General features: G+C 44.7%; 1 protein-coding gene across 1 annotated transcript; it reads right to left on the bottom strand.

The window, feature by feature from the left end:
* Positions 1-2,555: 2,555 nt before the first annotated feature.
* SCD (stearoyl-CoA desaturase) lies at positions 2,556-18,135 on the bottom strand. The gene is made up of 6 exons (XM_066621202.1): positions 18,004-18,135; positions 12,541-12,814; positions 9,034-9,164; positions 6,046-6,251; positions 4,852-5,084; positions 2,556-2,755 (listed from the first exon to the last, which is right to left on the bottom strand). Exons 1-6 carry the CDS (start codon positions 18,028-18,030, stop codon positions 2,556-2,558), a joined length of 1,071 nt encoding a protein of 356 aa, XP_066477299.1. The 5' UTR covers positions 18,031-18,135.
* Positions 18,136-19,348: the final 1,213 nt, after the last annotated feature.

Here is a 19,348-nt window from a genome sequence, read left to right as displayed (position 1 = left end):
TCTGGCTCATCACTGTTTCTAAGCAGACTACAGTTCCAAGGGGCAGGACTGGCAAAAGGTTACAGTACTGACAGGGTTTGACGAACTAGATAGGCTGGAAGGTAGATGCTCTACATTCATTTTGCATCAAATTAGCATGAATACTGTCTGTGCAACAGAAAGAGAGGCACAACCCTTTCACCTCAGAAAGCTGACACTAAAAGATAGCACAACTGACTTTTAGAGCACAGGGATGGCATTTGACTGGTTTTAAACTGTCACTGCCTTCCTTTGGATTCTCTGTTTGTGTTTTGCTTTCTGTAGGGTTGGATTTTATTTCATTTTTTTAAGGCCAGCTGCAATGCTAGTCGATGGGCAATTCAAATGTAAAGAAACTGAGACAAAGGGCCCAGTTCTATCCAACATTCCAGCTCTGGTGTAGCCACAATGCAGCCCTGTGGTCAGATATGAGAACATGTGTTCCCTTAAGAAGGCCCCACTGACTGCCCCTCCACCTCAGGATGCAATGCACACCCCACTGGCACAACTGCACCAGCACTGGAAAATTGAATAGGATCGGGCCCTTACACAGTACAGAACAATCCAATGGACCCACAACACCAGAAGCTGCTAATGCTAGCATGCTGAGTCTTTGCTGTTATCCTATGCTCTTTCAGTTGGTATAAACTGAAAACAGGATTGTGGTCCTTCTCTGGTAAGGACAACATTTAAGGACAACCAAATAATTTTCCTTCTCTTGAAAGGACACCTATTAGGACAACTTGCGTTAAGATTCTAGCAGTGCAATCCTATGCATGCCTACACAGAAATCTCCCCTTCTGTCCAATGAGATTTACTCCCAAGAAAAACTGCATAGGATTGCTGCTGCACTCAAGAGTTGGGAATCCGTTTGCTTTTTAACCTTTCTCCTGATATTTTTTTAAGGAAAATCAACAGGCTGCTTTTGGTCTAGCAATTGATATTGTTTAAAATACAGTACTTATCATTAGCGTGACTAGATACTAATAAGAGATATTTTCTGCAGGTGCAGCTCTTCTTACCCTGCATGACAAGCAGGGATATACTCAAGAGTATACTAATGCGAGACATACATTTTAAAAATAAATAATGGGTATCTGCCAAAATTCCCTCTTCCAAACAACTTGAAATGGTACAGAAGCTGTGTCCCCTCTTTGTATCTGATCACTCTATTTACCACTAGGAGAATTCTTGCCACTCACCAGTAGTAAATACTGAGATAATAACACCAAGTGTACAGTAATCTTTGCCTCCCTAATCAAAACCAGCTGGGCAAACTAGGACACATTTTCTATCACGGAATCTGGAATGTGGGGGGGGGGGGAGAGTGAAGAAATAGAAAAAAGAGGGAGCTGGTGCAGATGACACAACAGTGAAACTGATGCCATGGAAGTTGGTGCAGGGGTATAAAAATGGTAGAAGTCACCTCAATTGTTTCGGTACATGCCCCACAATTGCATAAAGCACCCCAAAGGGCCAAGCTCTTTCTTGGATCTGTGACGGCAACCTTTGGAGGGATTGGTGTTAACTTCAGCTACCATATTATACTTCACAGAAAAGCTCTGTTTGTTGCACACATGCACCAGCAAGCACGCCATCCTCCATCTATAGGCAAATCCATTCCTCCAGTGACATTGCTTGGATTAAAATCCTTCTACTTCCTTTGACTTTCTCCTTTGTGTTAGCAAGCACTTCTTTGACTCATTCAATTTTCACTTTCAAGCATGCCCATTTTTTTCCCCACTCTGTTTGAACTTGTTCTCAACCAAATCTGCTTCAGTGTCATCAAAATGGCGGCTCCTATTACGTGGCCTTCCTACACAGGCATCACAGAAACCAGCATGGACCTGTTGCTATCTGATCTGTGGACAACTTTAGGAGAACATGGACACAAGAACATGGTAGTAAAAGACTGCCCCAACTCCAGTTGTTAAAATCAGCCCCTTATTCTGGGGGCTCACCTTTAAGCGTGCTCCATGCCCTGACAAAAAAAGATCTTCTGCTTCTTTTCTCTGTTCACATCCTTGGCTGTCCTTACCTACACATCAGCACATCCACCCCATCCCTTTCTTAATCTCCAAGTGATATCAGAAGCAATGGCCCAAGAGGCTGAGCTCATAATTTCTCTGAAGAAAAAGAGGTCTTCCTTCTTTCATCAGCTTCAAGAGCCAGGGAACAGAAGGGCTGAATGCTAGTGAAGCACTCATTAGCACTACTTCTGAGAAAGGGAGTCTGGCTTTGATGCAACTCTATTGGTTCTACCAGCTTCTGATGAGAGAGAGAGTAGGAAAGAGATTTTGCCAAGGAGTAACAGAAAAAGAGATGTTGAGAAAGGCAGCCCACCCCCCAGACCAGTAAAGAGAAAATTACAGGTCTTATATACATTATTTCAAGAGACTGTATCAGAGTGGATTAGTGTCATCATTTTGAGCATCCTGAAAGCATTGCTTGGTAGTTAGTTAACAGAACATTTAAATATTTGCCCAGGTCATTTGAAGGAGAAGGAAGAGAATGAGGGAGGTGAGGGCAGCGAGCGTTCAGCCAGTCTTGTGACTACCATCACCAGTTCGAATTTTTCGGGCCATGATGGTCTCCTTTCTCACTTTCTTGCAGTCACTGGCCAAGCCTAGGTAACACATGACATCGATGAAAGCTGTAGTGAAGTTCACTCGCCAGCCAAACTCACTAGTAGAGTAATCAAAAGGGAAGGTGTGGTGGTAGTTGTGGAAGCCCTCACCTAGAGACAGAAAAACAGAAAGAAAAATGATAAGGGACAAAGTCTTGTGTTTATAATGGCTTCATGTCATTGTTAGTTAATATCTGATTCTTGCTACAGAGCAACTGTGTTAACCTGAGAGATTTGACTCCTAATACTGTAGCACAGTTGTTCCCAAACTTACCTGGGTCATGACACCCCTGCAGCCTCTTTGCCCCAGCTCAGCCAGGCATCATCATTTTGAAGCTCACAAATTTTGGTAGGAACCAGACCTGGGAGGGGGGTGGGACTGGCCTGGGCAACTTAGGCTGGATCCTAGCTAGCAATTTCGCTGGCACAGATTGGAGTACCCCATAGGGGTGGCTGGTACACGACACATGGTAAGGTGATAAATATCCCCTTACTCCAAGTTGCGTGGCAGCTATCTCAAACTGCACTGGATAAGGTACAGGCCAGTTGGCCTGCCTGTTCCAGCACAAGTTAGAATTGGACTGCCCGACATTTAGTGAGATCTTCTTCTCTGCTTAACGAATTCAGTTGCAGATGGGGAGTGTTTGCGGTTGGAACTCTGATGTGCAGGAAGGGGAGGCCTAGCCTCCCCTGCCCACTGTTTTCTCACCCAAATCTGCCCCCAAAGCTGTTGCTTGCCACTAATAACAGTCTTTGTGCATGTTTCTGAGTCTGTCTGTCTTTCCACGTGTGTGTGTGTGTGTGTGAGAGAGAGAGAGAGAGAGAGCGCAATAATTGCTTCTATATATAATAATTGCTTTGTGCATGTTTCTGAGTCTGTCTGTCTCTCCACATGTGCGTGTGTGTGTGTGTGTGTGTGTGTGTGTGTGTGTGTGTGTGTGTGTGTGAGAGAGAGATGTTCCATGTCTCACAGTAAGGGTCCCAGATGAATCCACCAAAAATGTAGGGTCACAACAGCACCCAACTGCTTAAAAAAAATTCCTGTCTCAGACACATAAGCAAGATAGGGTTGACCATTGGGTTGTGACTGTAAGTCAAGCCAATTTCAAAGGAGTGAATAAACATCAAGAACAGATAAGAAAGTTCAAAGTAGTGGGTGATACCTCTCAGCAGCCTGGTCCTTGATATTCAGGGAATTAACGACCTAGGGCCCTTAAGTGCTCATTGAGTAGCGTCACCATGATGCAGCACTGTTTGTTCAACTGACATGAGCTCAGGATGGAATCCAGAGGAACTTCAACAGCACACTCTCTTAACACAAGAGATTTGGAACGCTAACTTGAAACTGTTCGAAGACCTTTAAGCAAAACCCTTGGTGGGGTGCTGCCCTTTTTAATCTGAGAACTTCACTGAAGCAGTATCAGTCTGTGCTAGGGGCTCTCTAGCCTTGCTTTAATGAAGCCAAATTCATTCTCATGCCAGCTGAAGAAAAATAAAAAAGCCTGGGTAGAGGATGCGCCATGTGGCATTATATTCATGTGCAGCTTTTTGAAACTATGATCCTCAAATTTTCACATAACCACCTAAAATAAGGAGCTGTCCTGGTACCAACTACCCCATCTGCATGTGGCAGGCAAGCAGCTCACCAATGAAACAATCTCTCCATTAAGCTCCTTTTTACCACAAACATTTCTGAGTCTCCTTAATGAAAAGAAAAGTGTGCATAGTATGGGGGAGAGGCAGAAGCAAAGAAAAGGGAAGACACCATATTAACATTTCTGCCCAATGTTGCATATACGCAACAGGGATTAAATGTGTACACGTGTATATCCTTCTCATATAGTGTTTTACACTGCTAAGTACTATATATAGTACTACTTGGTATGAGCTGTACATCACACCTGAGTGAGAGCTGAATTTGGGTAGGAATGCATAGTGCTTTTGTTTGCACTTTAAAGCCAACATGCAACTATACCTTGTGGAGAATAGACCCTGCTCCAGTGGGCAGGTTTACTGTTGATAACAGGGCAGGCAAAAGGACAGGCTGAAAAGGACTCTCCTGCAGCTCTGCCTTAAATTGAAGGGAGCATCAGAAAGAGTCCTTGCCAATGTCCTTCCCTCCATCTGAGGCCACCAGAATTATAGGAACAGTAGAAGGAAGATAATAGCTGCCAGCCCCCCCCCCAACCACTGTCCCCCTCACATACCTAAGGCTCCCAATACGACAAAGTGGTTTTCTCTGGGGTTGATGGTCTGATCATATGGCCGGTTGCCAAACATATGAGCTGCACTGTTCACCAGCCAAGTGGCATTCAGGATCAACGCGTAGCGGAGGATGGAGGCCAGTAAGAAGCTATTGAAGAAGGTTTCTCCCCAGAAGTAGTAAGGCACAACAGCAGGGAAAATGAAGCACATGATCACCACGGAGATCTTGTAATGCCTGTGTGGAAAGATGGATGCACTGCATGTATTTCATGGTATGGAGGAAAAAAATCACCTGAGAATTCTAAAGTTCCACAATGTAAGCTCTGAATACATTTTCTGCTGGAATTTATCCAAGAGTAAATGTTTGTATTAATGCTCAGATTTCAGTGAATGGCAGCACAGAAACAAAGGGTGCAGAAGCTCAGACTGTAGTTTTGAAATATTCAACATCTGAACTTGTAGTTCTTGAATTATAGATACTGAGAAGGCTTTAAAGACATGAAAAATTCAATTTCTACTCCAGAGGACAAGGTTAAATCCAAGTCAAGGGACTTTGGAGGTGATGGCAGAGGATCAAGTTTTAGGATTAGGCTTAGGGGAAAGAAAGAAGTAGCTTATATGCACATGATGATTTTTGTAACCAAGAGTAGTAAAGCCACCAGTCTTCCTCTCCAGATATAATAAAAGGAGGAGGCCAGAAATGTAGGTGTGGTCTCAGGAAATATGATTAACACTAGAGCTAGCAAGTGAAGCCCAAAATGCAGAATGGCAGAAAAGGAGGGAATGAGTCCATATCCTGTTCATTTACAGCTTTCTGGTTTTCTTTATGTGGTCACTGATTTAAGATGTTTTAATTGATTCGTCATCTACTTTTACTTGCTAAATTACCTCAGTATAGATATATTTTTACAACATTGAAGGAACCGGAGATCACATCCTTCAAAAACGTATTTCATAAACAAAGTCACTTATGTATTTTGCAAGATCTGGCAAAATGGTTTGACAAATAATAGCCCCACCAATTAAAATGTTCTTCCAAACAGCTATTAATCAACAAACAGCTTGCAACAGCAATTGATAAGGGGGGAAAAATGCAGAGATCTTATCCAGAGTGGGCAAAACAAAGCACCCCCCTCATACAGAGAGCATTCCTCTGTCTTTCTTCACCTCCCACACAAATAATACCCTCTGCTCACCTCCTTTGGAACATCACAACTTTGTCTGCCTTCAGGTCTGAGAGATCCAACTTCCGGCCCTTCTCTATGACATCAGGGTGTTTGCGTACAAGCAACCAGCCAATGTGAGAGAAGAAAAAGCCCCTGCTGGCATTATGGGGGTCTGCATCTGTTTCAGAGAATTTGTGGTGGACACGGTGGTCTCTGGCCCACTCATAAATATCATTCTAGATCAAACACAAAACCAAATATTAGAACCATTCTGAACTGGGAAGTGTTCCTCAGTGGAATAATTTGTCAACAAAACTTTTTATAGATTCATACCTTAACCTATCCTTAAGGAACTGAGTGTGCAACACTAACTTTGCCTTCAGACTGGCACAGCAGATGCTATGGCAGCAGAGGATATTGCAAACATGCCATTAAGCATATTTGTGGAACCTGGAGAGCAAGCAGTGCCAGTGGGGAGGCCTGTACCACCCCACTGATGCTGCATCCAGAAGATCAGCTGACAGCACAGGTAAGTGAAGCATTGGGTTGTGGAGGAATAGCAAGAGGGTGGAATGGAGGCATGGAGAGGCATTTCTGGGCAGGGGAGGGTGGAATGGGGACAGACCAGGCCTGGAAGGGGGAAGGATCGGCAGAGCAGGCCTCCGCTGTATCCAATCCTCCTTCCCAGGCTTGAATGTCCTACATAGGGCTGCTCAGACTTGCACCAACAAAATAGCTAGAACGGATCTGCCCCATTGGGCAGGCTGTAGTGTTACCTGGGGTAAGAGGGAAAACATTTCCTTATCCCAAGGAGACCTCCAGCCTGCTCCCAACGAGCACGGGATACAGAAGAGGCCATGCCTCACTATGCCAGCGTTAGTTAGAATTAGGTTGCCCATCGATAAAAATACTTCCTTACTCCCCATTAATCTGAATATAATGCTTTGAAGTAAGCAAATATTTCCATTTTATAGACAGGGGAATGAAACTGACATGGACTTGGAAAGCAATGTACCCCTGATCAATTCAATTTATGATAGGCTAAGACTTGAACTCTGGACTTCCAAGTACCAGTTCAGTATGCTAACCAGCATATCCCATTGGTCCTCAAGATCAAGTCAATAAAATGACTCTCAAGATCAAGTCAAAAAATAAAACATTTTTAATAGAGATTCCAATACCTTCCCATATCAGTTTAGCCACAGGGAAATACAAATACTAATCCATTAATGAAAACTGTTTCATTTAATCTAGATTTTTTTAAATGGGCAAAATTTGGCTAAATGATGCCAAATTCCCCATTACCCAGCAATGCACCAACCACTGTCTCTGCCACTTCTCCTTCTCCCTCTTGCTGGAGTTGAAGAGGATGAGCAGAATGGAGTGGAAGAGGGTGGTAGGGAGGAGAGGGTGCAAGATAAGAGCACTGTCTGCTATTCTACTCCACCACCCTTCTCTCCTTTACACATAATCTTCCGCTCCATTCCCTTTTCAACCCCAGCAAGAGGAAGAAGGACGAGAAGTAAAGAAGCAGAGCTGAGCATATAGAAGTGGGCTGCAGGTATTCCCTGCAAAACTGTCACCTGAGGCAACAGACCTGAATCCATCCAGTTCAATACGGTCTAGATGAGCACTGAAATACACATCTACGTCTGGCTTTCTTGATTTTGTTGGATTGAGGCAGAAGGCAAAACAGGTGACAGATTGGTAAAATCTAGCTCAAGGGTGTCAAACTCATTTCATATAGAGGGCCAAAGTTAGCATTCATGCTGCCTGCTGAGGGCTGGGAGTGACATCATTAAACAGGAAGTGACATCATTAAGCAGACGATGACCAGAAATAAATAAGTACTTTGTTCTCACATAGAACCTCATTAGCTGCAAATGGCAGAAGAGAATATGTGCAGTTCTTATTCAGATTTTCAAGATATGAGAGAGCCCAATTATCATACTGGGTGAACCCGGTTATAATGGGGGCCAAATAAATTGCTTCTGAGGGCCGCATTCTGCCTGCGGGCCTTATGTTTGACACCCCTGATCTAGCCAATAGTGTTCAGGTGTGCCCACGTTAGTTATTTCACACTACCTAGGACTTTACCTTTGGGTTCCCAAATGTAGGTGACAGAGGGCCCAATCCTATCCAGCTTTCCAGTACTGATGCAGCCGTGCTAATGGGATGTGCGCTGCATCCTGCTGTGGGCAGGACAGTCACAGAGGCTTCCTCAAGGTAAAGAATTGTTTGTTACATTACCTCATGCAACATTGGCCAGAGCCTCAAAAAAGGTAGCAGGGCCCAGAGTCAAAAAGGAGGCCTGGGTACCAAAAGAGTGAACCAGAAATTTCCTGGAATCTCAGGTTTCCTCGTGGAGAACAAAAGATGGAGGCCAGGCCAAAGAGGCCAGTTCTACTAGGCAGGTAGCCCTTGGCTCTGCATCTGGAAGCCTGGCAGACCTGGGTTCTGGAGACTGTTCAGGCTGTTACCTCTTTCCCTTTGATCTATTTCACCCCCTCCCTGCCTCCATTCCACCTGCCACCATCATCTCCCTCCCCCCCATACTGTTTCATCCTCTCCCTCTTTGGGAACAGGCCCAAAAGAAAATTTGTTCCCCCTGGTAAAATTCCTCCTTGAGGTCCTGACATTGACACCGGAAAGTTGGATAGGACTGGGCCTTTAGTTTTGATAGATTTGGAATGAATTTCTTGACATCTCAATAGTTTGTTATTTTTAGTAATCAAAAATCAAGAATAATTGTTACTTTGGATTTGCATCTTTCTGTATTTGGCAATGTCAATAAAATAACTGGAGAAAGGAAAAATGAGAAGTATAAACCACCTTGGTTTTGTTTGTAAATGAAAGTGGATAGTTTCCAAAACCCAAGTTCTTCATAAGATACCACATTTTGTATAGAATTCCAAGACAGCCATCTGCAGGAGATGTGCAGCCTTGTCTACTATTTCCATATAACCGTGAAGCTGAAATTCAGTCATCCACTGCTCTTCTCTCTTAAACAATTCCTACCTGGAAAGCCATAGAATTGATCACAGCCAAGAAGATTCGGAGAGGCAAGCTGGCTTTGTAAGATCGGTGACTCCAAAGACGATGTGCCCCAGCTGTGACTCCCAAACCACTCAAGACAAAGCATAGTGATGCTGCACAGTAAAAGTGGCAGAGAGAGGAAGAGAAGTTACACCTCAGTTCCCCAACATAAATCCTGCTAAAGGTAATCAAGATTGAGGAAGAAACAGGGCTTAGAAAAACAGAAACATAAGCAAAAATTGGGGAATTTCCATTCAGCTAGGTTTGATAATGTGGCAACTGAAACCATCAGTTCTGCTACATGGTCTTTTTCATTGCCTTTCCTGATAATTATTTTCAAATGTGATTTTTTTTTTCCACATTTGTTGCATGAAATCCAAACATCTACTGGATTGGAAACATCATATATTCCTAGGACTCGCCAACCAAATCCAATTATTTTGTCTGCTAGCAAAGCTATTGCAATCTGCAGTGTCATCTTCATGAATGCAACTGCATCAATATTACAGGCACTGAATGGACTGAACACCTGTGACATCATCCATTATTTGTTACATAACTCCAAAGAACACATAGCAAATATGTATGATCCTAAACACCAACATTGAATCTACATATGAATCATCAGGCTTTGCTTAGGACTTTAGCTGGACTCCTTGCCAAGGTGAAATTCTACGTTTGTCCAGATGTTTCCTTAAAATTAATCTGACTCAGCTCTATATCAAAATACCAGTTGAGGATCTTGGTTTGTTGCTACTTTGCACAAGATAACAGCTAAACAGCCAAATAAGAATAGTAGACAGAAATGGCCAGTCTTTGCATCCCAAATGCAAACTTCTCTTGCTGCCTAGGTGGTTTGCCCCCTTCACTATGCCTAAAGACTATCTGAATGCAGATATGAACCACAAGGAAAACCCATCTTAAACAATGGTTGTCAATGATTTGTTGGTTCTCAAAGTTCAACCAGAAAAGGATATGTTACTCCCTAACATTTACAGAGGTGAGAACACTACTAATCCCAGAGCTAGTCTCCCAGTGTGATTCCTGGAGTCATCCCAGAGGCCTTGAAATGGTGCAAAATGGATGTTACTTCATTAACTCAGTGGCAACAATTGTCAGAAGGGCCTGTATAACTGCAACATTAATCTTGGATGGAAAGGAGATGACAACCTTGGAGTATATCAGTTTCTCAGGGAAATGTCAGAAACATTTTGTTCAGCTCAAAGGACCCTGAATGGACATAGCAGCATGCCAAATATCTCTGCTGTTTTCTTTTGTGAAAAAAAGCTAAATGTGCCCTTGAAAAATCTCGCTGGATGAAAATAAATAACAGGACATTAAAAGCAGGACTGATTTTTAACTACCTCCTTGTCCCAAACTTTTAGTATTCTTGCATTTTAAATTTTAGCCCTCTGTGTTTACAGAAGTGAGAGCTAGAAATACATTATTTATAAAAAATATTTGACAAACAACTGTTTTCTAGCCCTCGTTGCTCTGGATTATCTACCCCCTCAAGAACAGAAATGCTGGAGCATCCTTAAATGTATGCTGCACTAGAGAGAAATATTGTTCTTTATTGCTGTCTACCCCAGTTCTGAATGCATCTGTTACAAACCCTCCAGCCATTTGCAGTGTACCTGCAATGCATTCATCTGTTTTCACTGCAGCTGTTCTTAGAGTCAAACCACAACATTTGAGAGCATGAAAAGGAGATAGCAGTTTGATAGTGGTGAGAGCAATTTACACAAGGACAGGTGCTTGGTTGTCTATGCTGTTCATGCTATTAGATTCCACTGGTTCCTGAACAGGGGGCATCAGGAAGAGAAGGGCAGCATGCTCTTCAATTCATCCCAATAGAACACCTTTGGAAATGTCTACAAATTGTCCAAAATGATGCCAAATAGTGTTTTTCCTCATTAAATTATGCCATGTCATTACGGCTATAAATAGGCTTTCAAATCTTCATTCACATTTACATTTGAATAAACTTTAGCTCAAAAGAGAGATTATCAGGCCCTGCCCCCAAACCAACAAGCACTTGCAAGAAAGTGGTTGAATACTTCGATCCCAAATTTCTCCCAAGTAATTGGTCCAGAAAATTCTCACAAGGGCCCTTTAGACAGTTCTCACATTTGCCTAAGCTACTGAAATAGTTGACACTATCCTTATATCAAAAGGTTAGGATTTATAGAGTTTATACATGGCTTGCTGTCCTACTCTGCCCACCTTAAAAAACACCAAAGTACTTTGGACCATTGAAGATGTTGTGGAGAAGATGAAAAGTCTTTCATCTTCCTGTTCCTTTGCAGTTCCATCTCATCCAAAATACATTTTTTAATCTCTACCATCTGATAGATACGTAAATATCTGTCCTCGTACTTGTATGTCTCCCAGGTGGGTAAAATGCAAAGGTTTGGTTGTATTTTGGATGAAACACACCTTCATGACCAGAGTGCAGCAGTACAGTCTGTGGGTATATGTGTGGAAGAAAAAATGGTGGTTTATCCTTTTTTGGCTTGCCTCAAACATTCCCTCAGCAGATGCATCCTTGGTTCGAGTTTGCTACATATTAAGTAGCCCCATAAACAAAAAGCAGCTTGTCTGTTAAAAACTTTTTATGGATGAGTATTTCCAAAATGATTAAAAAAAAAAAAAGAATAATCTCCAAATGTAAGCACTTTGTTCAGCTGTGGGAGAAAAAAGAAAATGCATCCTCATCTCCTACTACACCATTTGTGCTCATTAAAGTGTGCTGCGCTCCTTCTGTAGGATTTACACATTTTTATTACTGTGCCAAATATCTCATCTGTCATCTTAACTGCCTCCACTGTCCCAGCAGCACCAGCTGGATATAGGATACTTCCTAACAGCGTTACTACAATATCTTGAACAGCAGCTGCAATTCACTTCAGAAGTGACTGTTTTTTAGTAATAGGCCAGTCTACTAAAATATCTTGCACAGTGGCCTCAATTCACCTCAGAAGTGACTGTCTTTTAATAATAGGCAAAGCCCTCCAAGTCCTCAACAACTAACAGAAGCTCCAGCTCTCAACAACATGTGATGTCAGGACTGAGTCTGAGTGAAAATGTGTTCGTATAAACTGGGCCCTGGCATTTCATGCCTTTGTACCCACAAGACTCAGTTGCTGGGTTGTTGGGAGATGAAGAGCAAGGCAAGCTCTCTTCATAACTCAAAGGAACCAGTGTGGATCTCTAGTCAGGTCTTCCAGTTGCCTTGAAGAGGGACCATGTGGGTTAAAACATTATGCTTTTTAGCCCGTTAGAGAGACTATGAAGCATCCTAGGGGATACTCACAGTGCTCAAAGGCAACAATTGTGCTCAAAGGCAACAATTAATCTCCCCAGTGTCCTTGGGAAAGTACGTTGAGCATGATGGTGAGAAGAGTGAAATCCCAGTGAGCTGAGTAACAGACAGCAAAATAATCAGACAATTCTCTTCAGAGGACAGCAGGCATATCCTTTGCTTACCCCATGCCAAGGTGATCGGTTTTGCTGCAGGTATGAACCATATGGCATAGAGGGCAGTTAAGTGGAGCAGGGCCATGAGGATGATGTTTCTCCAGACATAAATCCTGGCAGGCTTGGGGCCCTCTTTCTCACGATATGTCTCATCAAAAATGTCATCTGTCATGCCTCTGTCAGCCATCAGGTCCTCATATGTGGGTTGGTCCTTCACCTTATTAGCTGTCCCATTCTGGGTGATATGAGCAAAGGCAGTGGTGGTGGAGAAATTTGAGGAGAGCTGGTATGAAAGACAAATAAAAAAACAAAGCAAAGTCAAGTAGATGACGTCAAAGCTCCTGATTGGAAATCAAGAGGAGCTTCTTTTCTCTTGCAAGTTTTTTTTCAAGTTGGACAAATATCGAAACTATTGCATAGTCCATGAACCCTGCGGCATATTTAGGCAAAGGTGGGCAACCTGAGACCCATAAAACATATGCTGGAAGACCTCTATTAATTGTAATTGCTATGATTAGCATAATTGATACAAATAAGCCAAAATTAAAGCAACTGGTGGTCATTAGTGTTGCTTTTGCATGTCTAAAAAATTCATATTCTGACGCAATGACTCTGAAATAAAAAACACAAACCAGCCCTGAAATATATGCCAATATGTGATTAATGTCACTGTCTCTGCCCTGAGGATTTACCTTTGAGCAGCCCAATCCTAGTGACTGTGGCACCACCGAGTGCAGCAGCACGAAAAGAACTACCACTGCGTCCAGTGGCCCCGTGGAGGCTGCTGGAGGTCTCCGCGGGGGAAGAAGACATTCATCCCCTCCCCCTGATAGGGGTGCAAGCCCCACAATGGGGCTACTTGAGTCTGCACTGGCTTTTCAGCCCAACATGGAGGATAGGATCCGGGGAAGGAGGCCTCTGCCAGTCCCACAACCTCCCACCCTGGTTCCTCCCTGTTCCACAGTACTCCCACCCCAGAACACCTCCGCCCAAACAGCTGCACTGCCAGCCTACAGTGCCACTTATCACCGGCCAGCGTCCTTTCGGCACTGGGTCCAGCACGTACTGGTGGTGGCCCAGCACCAGCACTCCTTCCTTCCACAGTTCCATAAATGTACTTTACTGTATGTTTACGACACCTAGCACCAGCCGTGGACCTCTGCAGCCCCGTGCCTGGGACAAAGCTCTGTGATGGCGTTCCCCCCTGCAGGCTATCGCCACCACCCCCCGTGCAGATATTCAACCCCCCCCCCACTCACCAGAGGCTCACGGAGCCTCAGGCGACCTCCACCTGCGCCAGGGAAACCTCTGTGAGGTTCCCAGGCGCTATAAACTGTGCTTGTGGCAAACCAAAAGCACAGTTTCCGCCCCTATTGGGAGCCTCCGAGAGGCTTCTGTGGGATCCCAGCAGCCAGCGCCTGGGGCATTTGCCCCATCAAACCCTATGGCAGCCACGCAACTGCCTAGCACCAGCACTGGAGCTCTGCGCCTGTGCTAAAGCCTGATAGGATCGAGTTCTTAGTAAGTTCAGTTGAAGAAAACTGAAAAAAGGACCGGAGATATAGAAGGAAGGCACATCAAATGAGAAAAGAAAGCTCAGAACTTTTGGACCCAATCCTATCCAGCACAGGGGCGCTAAATGTCCACATTGAGTCTGCATCAGCTAAATCATTGGCACAGACTTGAGAAGTCCCATGTCAGGCTTCCAAGCCCAACATGGAGAATAGGATTTGGCGGATGATAGAAGGGATGTGATTGTGCAAGTGGTTGTAAGAGGGAATGTGTGGTTCTCCTTCAGCAGGATCAGCTCAACCATGAAGATGGCACCCTAGGGTGCTCATTCTCTACACATCTGCTTCCTCAACTGATGAGCAAATACTGCTGAGATCACACCCACGGAACAAAATCATAGTGCAAGAATGGCCAGAAACTAACATGGGCCCAAAGCAACTCTTAGGCCTGTGCTTTGTCTCACAGTTATAGATACCAGACTAATACAGATGGAAGGGAACGGGGGAGTGAAAGAGAAAAAGATAATGAACAGTTCACTAAGCAGATTTTTTTTTCCTTTAGCAGAGCTTCAAAATTAGGCAATAAACACTTGTTTTGAGAAATCATTGTGTAGATTTATGGCTGATCTTAATTGCTCAGGGTGAACATGCAAGAACAGGCAAATGCAAGAGCATTTCTTCAGCTTGATTTATATGAGAGAGCACTGGTATTACCATTGTATGACCCAAGATGAAGAAGTGAGCTAACCTGGGGCATAACCTCCCATGAATACAAGGTGCTGCTCACCAAACCAGACTGACTCTTGAGAGGGCCAACTCCCAACAAAATTCTGCTCTAGATTTTCCTCTCTTGGAGTGTAGCAACACTCTACCTTTTCTCCTTCCCTATGCCTGGCAGCTCTTCTTTAGAAACATCCACAGCCTCTTCAGGTTCCTAAGAGAACCTACAGACAAAGGAACTGGAACTTGGTGGATGATAGAAGGCAAGTGATTGTGCAAGTGGTTGTAAGAGGGAATGTGTGGTTCTCCTTCAGCAGGATCAGCTCAACCATGAAGATGACTGAGGCAGATGCCTCAGGCAGCACTTTGGTCGGAGGTGCCCACATCCATCCATCCACTCATCTTCATTTTTCCTCCTCCTGCCAGTATTAGAAAAAGGGGCATGGAAGAGGGAGGAGAATGGTGGGCTATAGCACCTAGTTCTAGTAAACCACTCTGCTCCACAATTCCTCTTCCACTCCACCCCCTTTTTTTTCTGATCCAGGGAGTGAAAGGAAAGCTGATGCAACATAAGGCAAGGGTGGCAGGATTTGAATCCACCTCAGTGCAGGAGGTCTTGAGACAGCCCTGTCCTTAGGCAATTCCAAAAGAGGCTGGCTGAGCCTCTTATTGGCTCTAAGGAGGCCCCTGCCTCTACTCTGATCAGTTAGAACAGGGGTGCCCAAACCCTGGCCCTGGGGCCACTTGCAGCCCTTGAGGCCTCTCAATGCAGCCCTCAGGGAGCTCCCAGTCTTCAATGAGCCTCTGGCGATTTGTTGGAGCCTGATGCACTGGCCTGATGCAACTGCTCTCAGCGTGTGAGGGCAACTGTTTGACCTCTCGCGTGAGCTGTGGGATGAGGGCTCCCTCCACTGGTTGCTGTTTCACATCTGTGATGCAGTAGTGTCAGAAAGGGAAAGGCCAGCCTTGCTTTGTGCAAGGCCTTTTATATAAGGCCTTTTATTCATTCATACAAGTTCATCTTTAATATATTCATTTATGTAAACGTATGTAAATTTATTCAAATTTGAAATGTAAATTAATTCTTTTCTTTTTTTCCACAGTGTCAGAGAGACGATGCGACCCACCTGCCAAAAACTTTGGACACCCCTGAGTTAGAAGAAGAGAAGAATGATGATATCAAACAGGCTGGGACTAACAAGAGCTTCCTTCGTCCATAAAATCTATCTCTTCCCATCACCAACATTCAGAACTACAATGACTAATGTGCTATTAGTACATTATAATGTGACTCATAGAGTATAAATATGATTAAAAATTAGAACAAGCACAATCCAGCCAGTTCCTTTAAACTCCATTCATTTTAACTGAGAGCGAAGAACACACTAAAGCTTAATATATCAGTGGGATTTCAGAGTACTTAAATATGGTTAGACTGTGGCCAGTGTATTTTTAATTTGCTTTAAGTCTTGGAACATCATGGGCTATTTCTACTGAAAGGAATGAATAATGTTGGCAATTAGTATTATATTACCAATATGAATGTTATTATTATTAATAGATCATTATACCATGCACAATAATAATTACATCAAGTAATACTGTACTATGCACAATTGTATTTGCTTTTATTTTATATTTTAATCTTTGCATACTTATGATTGTATTTTTATATTTATTTTTGAAATTGTTAGCTGCCTTGAACACCACTGGGGAAAAGAAGGGTAGAAATATTTTAGATAACTAAATAAATAATTAATCCTATCAACATATTATGTCTTATAAATGAACACTGATATAGAAAGTTAATTGCCAGATCAGTCCTGGAGAATACAAAATGTGTAAGGTGATGGATGCTTTTTACTGAGCCGGCTTACACTGAGGAAAGAGGATAGACTTTTAGTGTTCCATTCACAGAACATTTTGTCATTTGGTTAGACAATGAGCACAGAGATATTTACTGATGAATTTTCTCATTCACTTCATAAGGATATTTCATGCAAATATTTGAACAATCTGTACTTAGCTAATTTTCCATTCTACTTTAACATATATAAAGGCTTTGATAGCCCTACCTGAACAAAAAAGCCAAAGTCCTTTCCTATTTTTTGTATCTTATTTTCTGCAATTTGAGGGGCCCAGATCCTCAGAGCTGCTCTTCAGATGTGCACATCCATTTTGCACAGGTATGGGCAGTGGGAAAGGCCAGTGAGAATGACCTCAATGCTCCCTCAAGCATAGGCAGGTGAATTGTCAAGAGAAAAGGCCAGGCAGCATGGTTGGACCTACCTGCTCACATTCCTTGACACAGCACAAGGCCAGAGCAAAGTGATTTACTATCCTGTCAAGTTTTTTGTGTGTGTCACATTTGTGATTCAAAGTGAGGTGAACATCATTTGGATCCTAAGCACACACACTCAGAAGTCAGGTCCGGTCCCATGAGGTGCATGCCCAAGACTGCAGCCTCATTGTATATGATCCAGCCTTACAGAGCTGCTGGGTTGCAAAGACTGCAGTGGGGCACACTGGGTCCCAAGGCAGCTCCATCCAGGCATGCAGCCGTGCTTTGGGAAGCCCTCCGCCATCATCACTGCTGAGTCGTGGGGTTCCTGGATTACTTTCTAAGCCACACATTGATACAGTAAAGCTCCTGATGGTCTGAAAAAGCAAAGCCAGCACAAGCAAACAAGCCGAGCAGTTGCCAATAACACACCCACCACACCAGCCTCAAGTCATATTTTCAGGTTTCACCAAGCCTCCTCCACCCACTCATTGGAACTCAATCACCAGCAAGCAATTTATAGCAGATCTGATTTCTTATCAATGCAAAGCTCTAAACAGGAATGGTATGATGAACGAGAGCACATGAATTAATGTGACATTATTTATTTAAATTCTTTTAAAAAGAAATTATTTGGGGGGGGGGACCTAGAAGCTGATGGCATCATGAATGCTGCTCAGTAGTGGAGGATGACATTGAAGACGCCACAGCAAAAAGATGTGGGGGGAGGTAGGATGCTGCAGAGGGATCTTGGCCACTAAGAAATGCCCGTGGCTCGCAAGAAGAGGCAACCCTTATGCCCAAGACAAGGCGCTACAGTCTTGTCAAGTCATGTATGAAGCCGGTGTTTTAAAATATGAGTCAGCCAACGCCGGCAGAGCAGGTGGGGGGGGGGAGCCCACTGCACCCTTGGGTGGCTTGGTAGTGCGCCTTCAGCCCTCTGATCAGGCTTCGCCTTACCTCCTCCTGGGACAACAGGGCAGGCATCTGGAAAAGGTCTCTGGTGCTCCCTGTGCGCTCTGGATGGTCACCGAAGCGCGCGCCTGGTTCTGATCCAGCCCGTGGATCAGATACTGCTCGCAGATCCGCGCTCTGCTGGTCAGCAGTTGCCGCTGCTGCCGCCTCTGGTGGGAGAGGTGCCGCTTTTCCCAGTGCGCAGGCACTGATGATGCTGATGCTGGAAATGGCTTCAGTGATCCTTCCCACTGGGACTCACCACTGATTCTGCGCCCTGCAGAAACCTGCCCCAGATATTTAAAAGGTGATCACAGCCCTGAACTGTAGTAACCTGCCTGGAAGGCTTTTTTTCCCTGGGTTGTTTTTTGTTATTTTTTAATTGCAAACCCAAAAGCAAACCAAGGGTGAGGAGGAGCCAGTGGCTGATCAGGGTCCAAGCACGCTGCCCGTGCGCCCTTCGCTCCTGATCGGGCTGGCTGCCACCGGGTGATTGCTGCTGCTAGTGACGCTTAAGTGACCCCGGGGAAGAAGGGTGGAAGCGGGAAGATGATACCTTGGCGTGTGGCACTGAGCTCCCATTGGCTGGGGGGAATTTGGTGCCACCTCAAAGCGTCCTCCGTATTGGCTGCCCGCAATCTGCTGTTGGACGGCGGCGCTGCGGCTCCTTCAGCTGTGCGGTGTTTGCATTGCATTGCAAAGCGAGCCATGTGCCCGGCGCAGGGTCTGTGCTGGCGGCGATCCCACCATGGGGGTGGGGGAGGATCACTTGGAGGGGGGGTGGCTTGGAGTGTCCTTCTCCAGGAAAGTGGGTCAGGAGGTTCTTCCCTCTGCTAGGTCAACGTGGAGCGCGGGGGAGGGTAGTAGGGGGTGGAGGGGGGAAGGCGGAGTACTCCCACCCAGTGGCGTAGCTAGAGGGGGTGCAAAGCACTAAGCGCTCGCCTCCGTTTCGCTCCCACCGCCGAGAATGGCTCCCAAGGAGACGGGGAGGAGCCTGCAGAACTTAGTGCCTTGCACCCCTTCTAGCTACGCCACTGCCCCCCCCCCACACACCCACGCTCAGTGAGTCAGCCCCCGAGGGAAAGTATCGCACCCGTGCACCCCAGATGAATGGATTCCGAATGAGGTTCCCTCGTGGCACGCTTCGCACGCTCGGATTTCTCCGGGTGTGGGAGCTCCTCATTGCAATGGGGCTGGTGCAAAGTGAACGGGACCGATCACTGGGAATAATAAACCCGAAGCATTGAGTGTGGCCGGTTTTTAATGTGGCATATTGATCCTGATGCATGATCACACCTGCTGTGAAACAGTATTGGGCGGGGGGGGGGGGACTCGTGCACACTGCCTCTCC

The sequence above is a fragment of the Tiliqua scincoides genome, chromosome 3 (assembly GCF_035046505.1).
Source record: "Tiliqua scincoides isolate rTilSci1 chromosome 3, rTilSci1.hap2, whole genome shotgun sequence".
In the NCBI taxonomy this organism is placed as follows: domain Eukaryota; kingdom Metazoa; phylum Chordata; class Lepidosauria; order Squamata; family Scincidae; genus Tiliqua; species Tiliqua scincoides.
Note: the sequence above shows the minus strand (reverse complement) of the source record. Positions and strands in the feature narration are given on the sequence as shown.